This window comes from Drosophila grimshawi, unplaced genomic scaffold, assembly GCF_018153295.1.
Source record: "Drosophila grimshawi isolate 15287-2541.00 unplaced genomic scaffold, ASM1815329v1 contig_1148, whole genome shotgun sequence".
In the NCBI taxonomy this organism is placed as follows: Eukaryota; Metazoa; Arthropoda; class Insecta; order Diptera; family Drosophilidae; genus Drosophila; species Drosophila grimshawi.
In genome coordinates, this window is record NW_025062646.1 from 232,505 (window position 1) to 241,917 (window position 9,413).

A 9,413-nucleotide genomic window follows, 5' to 3' on the forward strand; every position below is an offset into this window, starting at 1 on the left:
AAAGGATGTGAAAAGATTTGTGACTTGCTTCGCGCAATACTGCAAATCTCAAATATTTATATTGTATGTAAGTGCAGAATCGATCTAGCCATTTCCGTCTATATGAACAAATGGATCTCAGAGACTATAAGAATTACCGACTAAATTTTAAATAAAAGTTCTTGTCTGCCACGCGCATATCAATTTTCTTATCGATGACTTCAAAACTATTTCCGATAGCAATAAAAACCAAATCTTTAAATTAATAACTTAAAATATTAAAACTACCATAAAAGGGAAAAGGAATACCCAAGTTATGACCCAAAAGGTGATCCTGCATGTATCCATATCTTACTATAGGCAGGCGCAAGCATTTTTAGTATATGTATGTATATACATAACAAAGTACATTTTTTTCCAAATGATATGAAAAAAGATGCATTTTTTCTGTCAAAACACTTTCTTGACATAGTGTATTTACATTTGACGCCGCCCCCCCAAAAACTTTTTAAAGGGAAATTTGACATTTAAGCTAGAGCATATTTAACAGCTGGGTTTTAAGGGTATCTCGTAGTCTCGATTAGGGCTTTCTTACTTATTTTAAAGTATTTTGATATTCTGTAAAAATATATTTACAGATTGCCATTTTTATGTCATTATATATTCGTATTCAACAGTAAAATTGTGTATATCTTTAGAACTAGTTCCTAATTATGATTTCAATCGTCCATCTGTGTGAAGGTCATGACAAGATCAAATTGGGCTTTTCATGGTGATCAAGGATACGTAAAAGAGGTCGTTTCTACCTTTTTTAATATTACCCTTATTATTAAAATCTTGGAAGAGTAACATATTTTTTTAAACGCACCAACATTAAGCTTTTTGTCGCGATACGTAAGCTACGTAAGATTACATCAAGTTTGTTGTGAAAAATTTCACTGTAGTTATTATACAAACTCTATTCCGATATTTCCATAATTCGGCAGACTCTCAATTCTTATTCGGATATATTCCCATTTTAATGGGTAGGTGTGTTTCTGTAAAACATGACAACCCTTATACAAGGCAACGGCGCTGTAGAAATTATCGGCTTCTGACGGTTGAATACTATGAATGTGTATGCGAGTGTGTCTGTGAATGTATGTGTGCGATTTACATGTACATGTGTAAATGAGTGTAGCTCTGTATGTGGAAAATACATACTATAAATTATTAAAGAGTTTTTGACTGCAAATTTGAAGTCCGTTGTGTTTATTTATTATTTTTTTGGTGAGACACATTTCAAATCATAAAATCAGTTTTAATTCAAATTTCTAATATTTGCAGCTATCAAAGAAAGCTGAATTCGGCAGCAAATGTCAGGCGTGGATCAGGTAATAGCAATTTTGTATATGTACATCAATACATACATACATACATAGGTGTGCATACCTTTGTGCATTCACTTGTGTGCGTGTGTGTTCATTATAACTTTTAAGGATCCGAAAATTTTCTGGAGTTTTATGCATCTGCTGTATGTATGTACATGTAAATAAATATACATATCTGCATTCGTATTTGCGTATGTAGATATGTACATACAATATATACATATATGTTTGTGCACACATGTATGTGTGTGCTGTGTGAAGTTAAATTTTGACGTTAGATTAATTAATTGTTTATTTCTTTCAGAATAAATCAGGAACTGCAGGTACATTTATAATATAATCCGGATTTCTCCAAAATTAATCAATATGTAAACATAATTTCAACATACATATGTATGTACCTACATACAAATATACACATTCAGACTATTTCTTTAGTTCTACATTAAAAATTATAAGAATATGTATGTATGTATGTCTATTTAAATGCATATGTATGGTTTATTATTAATATGTATTTTGAATAAATTTGATTTTGGACATACAAACATATATCGATACTATTCAAGATTTGTATGTTTGTTTATTTATTTCGCCATTTTGCGGTTTATTAAATCCCAAAATGTATCAGCTAAATCTGTTGAGGAGCGTAATATACCATGGAGCCAACAAGTCGATGAGGCCTCCTATGAAAACCTGTCTTCTCCAGCCATCGATGATAACTCGGGTAGCGTAAAATGAACTATATTCTAAACTAACACTACTATGCGCCTTTATCTCCTCTCTAATATAACAGGTACTCAAAGCTCAATGCAGTTCCAATTTCCACCGTTTAATGTAAAAGAAAATAATAGTTTACCATTGGGTAACGTGGGCAAAGGACGTAAAACATCTCACAATCATGGTAAGTAATTAACAAATTAACTGTATATACTCCACTGAATTATGAGAATATAGAGATATTTTTATTGGAATTGGAAAATGCATACTAAAATGTTTTTTATTTTTTATAACTTATTAGAAGATTATCTCACTTTTTGAATTTTTAATGTCAAATACAGCTACGCTTTTAATAACTGTTGAAACAGTGTTCTGACCAACAGTATATACATAATATCTAACACATGTGGTCCATAGCATTCTTAGTCTAGGGCCAACTTGACTGTTGACTAGCATATAAAGCTACGATCAATATAATAGTAGTGTGAAAATTAAAGAACAAATATAATTACAAAATTATGGAACTTTTCTCTTAACACAAATATATGCTTGGTTCCAAAACCTTCATTAGATAGAACAGCCGCACTAATGGAATGTTAACAGTGTGTTGTAACATAATTCCACATTCCGATATACCAATACAGGTACTGATATAAGATTTCTGTAATCCTAAATTTTTAATTTAGAAACATTTAGAGAAGTATTATAATCAAAGAAATCGAAATAATACTCCAAACAATTATTCGTCTATTAACATTTACTTGAAAGATAAATAAATACATATCCTTGGCTTAAGAAATCACATAGACCAACCGGTCAATTTTAAAAATGAGGCATTCAAATATTTCAAAACATTTCTTATTTTTATTTTGAAGCTAAAAAGCAAATAAAAAATATGCATAATTTATTTCAAATTATTTAAAAGATACAAGACGATCGAAATGTGTGCATGGAAAAAAAGAGACCAAATTTTACTAACTTTTATTAAAAAATAGGGTACATCTGGATAGAAACTTTGCCCTCTAAAGTATTATTTTTTCTCCGTAAATTTAGTGATTTGTTGCAGATTGAGAAATATTCCAACTGTGAGACATTTTCGAAATTTCGGAATCTATCAGATACATTTATTTATTTTACAAAACGCTTCTACAAATTTTAAATTTTTGTAACGTTTTCCGTAGTGTGTCTACTTACTGTTATGCGTTTGTTGTTCATTATTATAATTAATTACATACGCTTTCAGGCCAATTGAAAAATATAACAGCTTAGCTTTCAACTAATATTTCCTATGAGAGAGATAGCCACTTTGTCAGATGCAATATAAAGGACATGTATTAAGTTTAATTTTAATATTTAATTTTTCCTTCGATATCAGATATTTTTCATATTTATTCTTCATTGTTTATAAATTCGAGGCTTGAATCACCGGCTTATGTGCATTTTACATAGTGTGCATTACTATTTACAATTCGATACAGAAGCATCGTTGCAAAGCTCTGCGTAAATTTTGAATTAGAAATCTAAAGATTTGTTGCTTCTGCTCCCAACAATGGGTATATTTTCAAAATGATTCAAATCATTAATGAAACGAAAATTATACAAGCTTTAAAGCATTGAATAAGAATGAGCAATTGGCGATTCTCAGAAAATGTCCAACAAAGAAAGTAAAAAAGTTAATTGATAGAAACAAGAAAGAACGCCGATTAAACCGGAGATAGTCTGATGACATTTGAATTTAAGTTAGCAATTCGAAACTCCGATTCGGTCTGTTCCGAATCAAGTTTACCAAGATTTATCAAAATGGCTTTAAAACTTAGGGAGAATGGGTTAAAGAAATATGATAGACATATATAGTCATAGACAATATATAGTCATTAATTTCTTGCTAGACATGGCTTGTTGTTGATCAACTTTGTGGTGTCCACGACTTATCTTTCAACACGTGACACTTTATGAAAAAAATTTAATGCCCTCTGCAAGGGTATATAAAGATCAATTTTTTGGCGTTGAATATTGATCAATAAATTAAGAAGTTCGAAAAGTCAAGTTTTATTACATATATTTAGTAGATCGGTTTTATTCGATACGGTTAGAAAAATTGCTGCACACCAAAATCTGCAACTTAAATAGAAATAAGTAAATAGATCCGAATAATAATTGTAAAATTAACCTTAGCTTTTAATATGTCTTCTGTCCAGTCCATCTTTGAAATCTCTTGAATAGCATTCATTAGAATTGCTTGAACTTTATCAACCTGCTTTTTGAATGTATATATTATTTCAGTGGTAGTTGCTATTGGCTGTTTAGCACACCAACACTCTTTATTGGTCACGAAACTCAAAGATGCGTACAGGATACCGGCTTCTTTAGCCAAAACTGCTTCTGGACATAGTGTCATGCTTATGACATCAGCTCCCCAATTGCGATATGCGTTATTTTCTGCAAAAGTAGAATAACGAGGCCCTTCTAATGTGATTACAGTTGCCTTAGAATGTATAGGAAATTTTAGATCTTTGGTTGCTCTTAAGAGATGGTCCCTTGTACGTTCGCAAAATGCTGGATACATTGGGAGATGGCACACGCCAAATGGGCTGCCCACAGCGCCGTCATAAAATGTTTGAACACGTTTTGATGTATTGTCAATTATATCGTGCGGGACAATAATGTCTCCAGCATAAATATTGTCACGCAGCGAACCGACGGTGTGCGTACCTATTATATGGGTGCATCCCAACTTACGCATCGCCCAGATGTTAGCTCTATAATTAATATTCGATGGCATAATATCATGAAGACGTCCATTGCGCGATAGAAGAGCACAGTTCACATTTTCAATAGATCCTTCAATAATAAGATCTGAAGGCTTTCCAAAGGGTGTGCATACAGAGCATTCTTTTCTATCCGATAGTACAGTTAGTGTGTCGAGCCCAGATTCACCAATAATTCCAATTTTGACTTCATTTTTACTTTCGTCCATACTTCTGAGAATATGTTTCAAATATCTAACGTAATTTTGATAATGATTTGAACGTATACTCTCTCATCCCGAATTTAACAAAATGTCAGTTAAGTTGACTTCTAATGCTAGCATACCTGGTAAATTAAAAAATGCTTTTCCCTTAACCCCCACAGAAGGTAATTACCAATCTATGTAGATATAGATGTATATGAATAAACTGTAAGTGCTGACTGATTTAGCTGACTGATTTAACATCAACGTATAGCCCAAACCATAAGGGCTGGATCTTTTGAAGAAGGTAAATTAATCCGGGGCATATATAACCTTATGGAAAGCAATCTTATCTTTATGCTTTATTGGGCCTTACGTTTCTTGCAAATGCTCTCGTAATTAATATTGCTATCTTGGATATTGTACGTCTTCCCATAGGTCTATGTAATTTAAAAAAAAAAAAACTATTTGCCCAACCAACCAGCTAACATCATTGAACGCTTCAACGTAAGACTTCAGGTTTCTCGTTCCCTTTTACCTCACTATCCTGTGATCTTCTTGGTTTCTAAATCTTTACGCTTAAGGCTCAATATGGATAATATTGCTAGAAACCGTCTCTGCCAAGTGTCTTGTAAAACTTTAATTTACTTTTCCCAGTCTTTACACCATTTTCAGGTAAAACTGAACTGAACACAAAAAAATGTAAACCTGTTCCTTTTCTGTTTGAACTGCTGACACGTTGACACGATCCTTTTTTTTCCTTTGTATTGCCCCTTCAGGTCTAGTCTTGCTTGATTGAGAATTCTAAATTTGTTGTGCCCTTAGAAATCTGTAGCGGTCTAATCGAGCCACAAGTGATATCCGCATTTGTCTCTAAGGCCAGCTCTCTCTTCCGAATACTGAGAATTTATATGATTTTTCGTAAAAGGGAAACAGCTTTGGTTTCGCTTGGCGATCTTTTAACTATGATTTTAAAATTAAAATTTGAACTGACTAGCTTAATCCAGAAAAATAAATTAAAAATACAATACAATACAGGTACAAAAATACAAAAAATGTGCTTGACAGAGCTACAGGGTGTGTCTCCGAGTTTCTAAATTCTATCTGAAAAATAAGGCCCTCGTGCCAACTGAAAGCCATATTTCCTTTTGGAGTTAAAATAAAATTAGCGTTTTCTTTATATAGCCGTCCACGATGCAAATACCTGATTACAAATTTCGATCGAAAGCTACTCATTAGTTACACAACTTAATAAATATCACTCTAATTATACTTACGTGATGAGTACTTATTATATGCAACAAAATGAGTTTTTATGCATTTAAAGTGTTAAGCAGTGCAAACGTTATTAATTTTTTATTTTCCGGCTCTGGCTTAATAACATTTCTTAGAGATATTAAACATTTGTTATTTTTAATTTAATTGTGAGATTACTAGAAGAAAATATAGCATTGTTCAGGAGAGTATGACAAATTACTACACAGAAAAAATTTGAATTGATTTCTTTTAATCAATAATTAATAATAATTGATTTATTATAACATATATAGAAACAAAAGAATACTTTGGCAATTATAATTAAATGATTTAATTTCATACTTTTCAGATACAAAAAAAAAATATGGAAATCCAGGTTCTCACAATAATCCAAAACGTGACGATCAGCAATTAAATGCTTGGAGCTCTAGACGACTTTTTGCAGAAAGTTCTGCGACCTCTATACGGGTATGCAGTCTTTTTAATATTATTGTGAAATTTTCTTATGTAGTTAAACTAAAATTGTAAGTATGACTAACCCGAATTCAGTTAATTTAAATCTGGGCTATCAAAAGTAGTCTATCGAAGCTTAATTGCGTATATAGATAATCAAAAACTTTATTATTTCAAGGACAAGTCTAAAAAAAATTGTCACATTGTTGGGAAAAATAATCATAGCTAAATTCACAATAATATTTTAATGCAATGTAGATGAATCAAAATGAGGATGGACAGTCATCAAAATTGGACAATCGCACGTGTGAACCTTTGGATGAAATTAAGATTCCCGCAATTAACGTTGCACCAAAAAAGACAACATGGGCTTCAATCGCTTCGCAACCAGCAAAAATAACTTCGAAAGTAAGTTGTAGAATATGTTTTTTTTTCGTAAAGTGAATGTAAAATCTATTCTGTTGTCATTTTTGCACACACAGACAACCTTTACCGCTTCCAGCCATAAGAAGAAAGGTCCCGGCATGCCGCCACCCCCCATGGTACCCGGAAAGCATAATTTAGATGTTAATGTATGGGATATGCCAAACAGTAATCCACCGCTAGTACCATCCCCGCCTTTACCAATTGATTTGTCCTATTCGGAAGTTAATTTTTCTGTAACGACTAGCGAAGAACCATCACCTGCCACTCGATCTGAAAAAGATGAATGCCATAGGTTGGCCAATAACAGTAATTTTGCTTGCGCTAAACCTTCGCCGAATGGACAAGCACGAAAAAACTGGGTTGCACCGCCGCAATCTGTTCATCATCAAGAAATACGACAAACGAGCAGTACTACTGCTCAACCTGTCCGGCGAACTGTCCCTGTCGGCAATCAAATGCGGTTTAACGATCGTAGAGGAAATTTCGGTGGAATTCGCAATGACTATGACACAAACGTTAGACATGAAAATAACCGAGATGAAAATAGTCCACATGTTGCACCAAGTGCATCTAAACCTGAAGAGGCGACGGCTGATCCACAAATATTATTGGACGAATTGAAGGACAAGAACAACTATAATCCAACAGAAATCGATTTAAATAAAGCAACTTCCGCACGGTAAAAAAAAAATCTGCCAGCAATTTGATTAAACAAGAATTAATTTGTTTTCCGTTTTTCTAGGTTTTTTGTCATAAAATCTTATTCTGAAGATGACATTCATCGCAGTATAAAATATGAGATCTGGTGCTCAACAGATCATGGCAATAAGCGCCTAGATGATGCTTTTAAGGAACGTCACAAAGAGGGCGGTAATGTTTTGCTTTTTTTTTCCGTAAACAGCTCAGGCCATTTTTGTGGCATGGCACAAATGATGACTTCAGTGGATTACAATTCCACATCCACCGTTTGGTCTCAAGACAAGTGGAAAGGGAAGTTTAAAGTTAAATGGATATATGTCAAAGATGTGCCTAATGGAAAACTCCGACATATTCGACTCGAAAACAATGACAATAAATCAGTGACGAACTCAAGAGATACACAGGAGATACCAAACACAAAAGGCATAGAGGTGTTACAGATATTACACTCCTATAGGCATTCAACATCCATTTTCGATGATTTTTCCCATTATGAAAAGAAACAAGAAGAGGAGGTCTCGTCAAAGCGACCCACAATCCATGTCACAGATGCCATTAGCCAAACTCAAGTACCAATCAACCGACATTATGTCCGTGAAAACGATGATAGAGAACGGGAACGCGATGTGCGAGACAGCCGTAGCTTAACTATTAATATGTCTCAAAAGAATTATTTTAGCGGTGGAAATAATTTTCGTGATCGCAATTCAGTCCATAAAAGTGGTGCCGGCAATTATCACAACAGCTATAGCGACTATCGGCGAGGATTCGATTGCCAGCGACCACTTAGTGCGGCCTATGTAACGAAGGACAGAGAAACTGTGCAGAGTGATCGAGAAAACCATTTTGGATCACGTCATGGGCCTAACAACCGAAGAGACGAACATCCACACAGCCATTCAACTAAAGCAAGGTTAAATAACCGGGATTTCAATACTGAGCAAATGAAAAGTGATGTACGATTTAGAGCCGAAATTTCAACAACAAGGGATTTACCAAAAGTATGCATTACCCCTTGAATATCTGCATACACTTTTATTCCTAAATGTATTACATGATAAACTCTTATGTTGCAGACTAATGAAAATGATAGGATGCGAAACAATGACTATTAAAGTGACTGAGCTGCGGAAAAAATAATTAACTGATTGGACGTCTAAATGTACGCCACTTAGAATCCTCATGCCTGTGTGCACCCATGATTAGCTGATTTCATGATTTTCTAAAAAAATAATGTGTGTACAAGCAGTAAATTAGAATGATAAAATTAAGCTGAAAATAAAGCCAACAACCGGTAATTAGGTTTAACTACAATAATATGATAACATTTTTATGTAATTTATTATATTTATATAAATCGATTGACTCTTTTTTTGAACAGTTCATTCAAATATTATTGAATCGATTTGTACACAATTTAAAGTCAAGGGTTTACTTGTTTCATTCCTTGTAGCTGCACTGCTAATATTAATAAAACTTATTTTCATCTATATAAAGTGTAAACTGAGTATGTGAAATAATTAAAGTTACCATTTTCATTATACCCATTGTTGCCTCAA

At 33.3% G+C, this 9,413-nt stretch overlaps 2 protein-coding genes across 2 annotated transcripts; one reads left to right on the plus strand and one right to left on the minus strand.

Moving 5' to 3' along the window:
• The first annotated feature begins 1,136 nt into the window (after nucleotides 1-1,136).
• On the plus strand, nucleotides 1,137-9,395 carry LOC6569929 (YTH domain-containing family protein). The gene is made up of 10 exons (XM_043214354.1): nucleotides 1,137-1,248; nucleotides 1,306-1,352; nucleotides 1,654-1,672; nucleotides 1,981-2,076; nucleotides 2,146-2,253; nucleotides 6,626-6,744; nucleotides 6,988-7,137; nucleotides 7,212-7,834; nucleotides 7,898-8,855; nucleotides 8,931-9,395. The coding sequence occupies exons 2-10, from the start codon at nucleotides 1,335-1,337 to the stop codon at nucleotides 8,967-8,969; spliced, it is 2,130 nt and encodes a 709-aa protein (XP_043070289.1). The 5' UTR covers nucleotides 1,137-1,248; nucleotides 1,306-1,334; the 3' UTR covers nucleotides 8,970-9,395.
• On the minus strand, nucleotides 4,112-5,081 carry LOC6569930 (purine nucleoside phosphorylase). Its single transcript, XM_001996166.2, has 2 exons — nucleotides 4,240-5,081; nucleotides 4,112-4,184 (listed from the first exon to the last, which is right to left on the minus strand). The coding sequence occupies exons 1-2, from the start codon at nucleotides 5,044-5,046 to the stop codon at nucleotides 4,146-4,148; spliced, it is 846 nt and encodes a 281-aa protein (XP_001996202.2). The 5' UTR covers nucleotides 5,047-5,081; the 3' UTR covers nucleotides 4,112-4,145.
• Nucleotides 9,396-9,413: the final 18 nt, after the last annotated feature.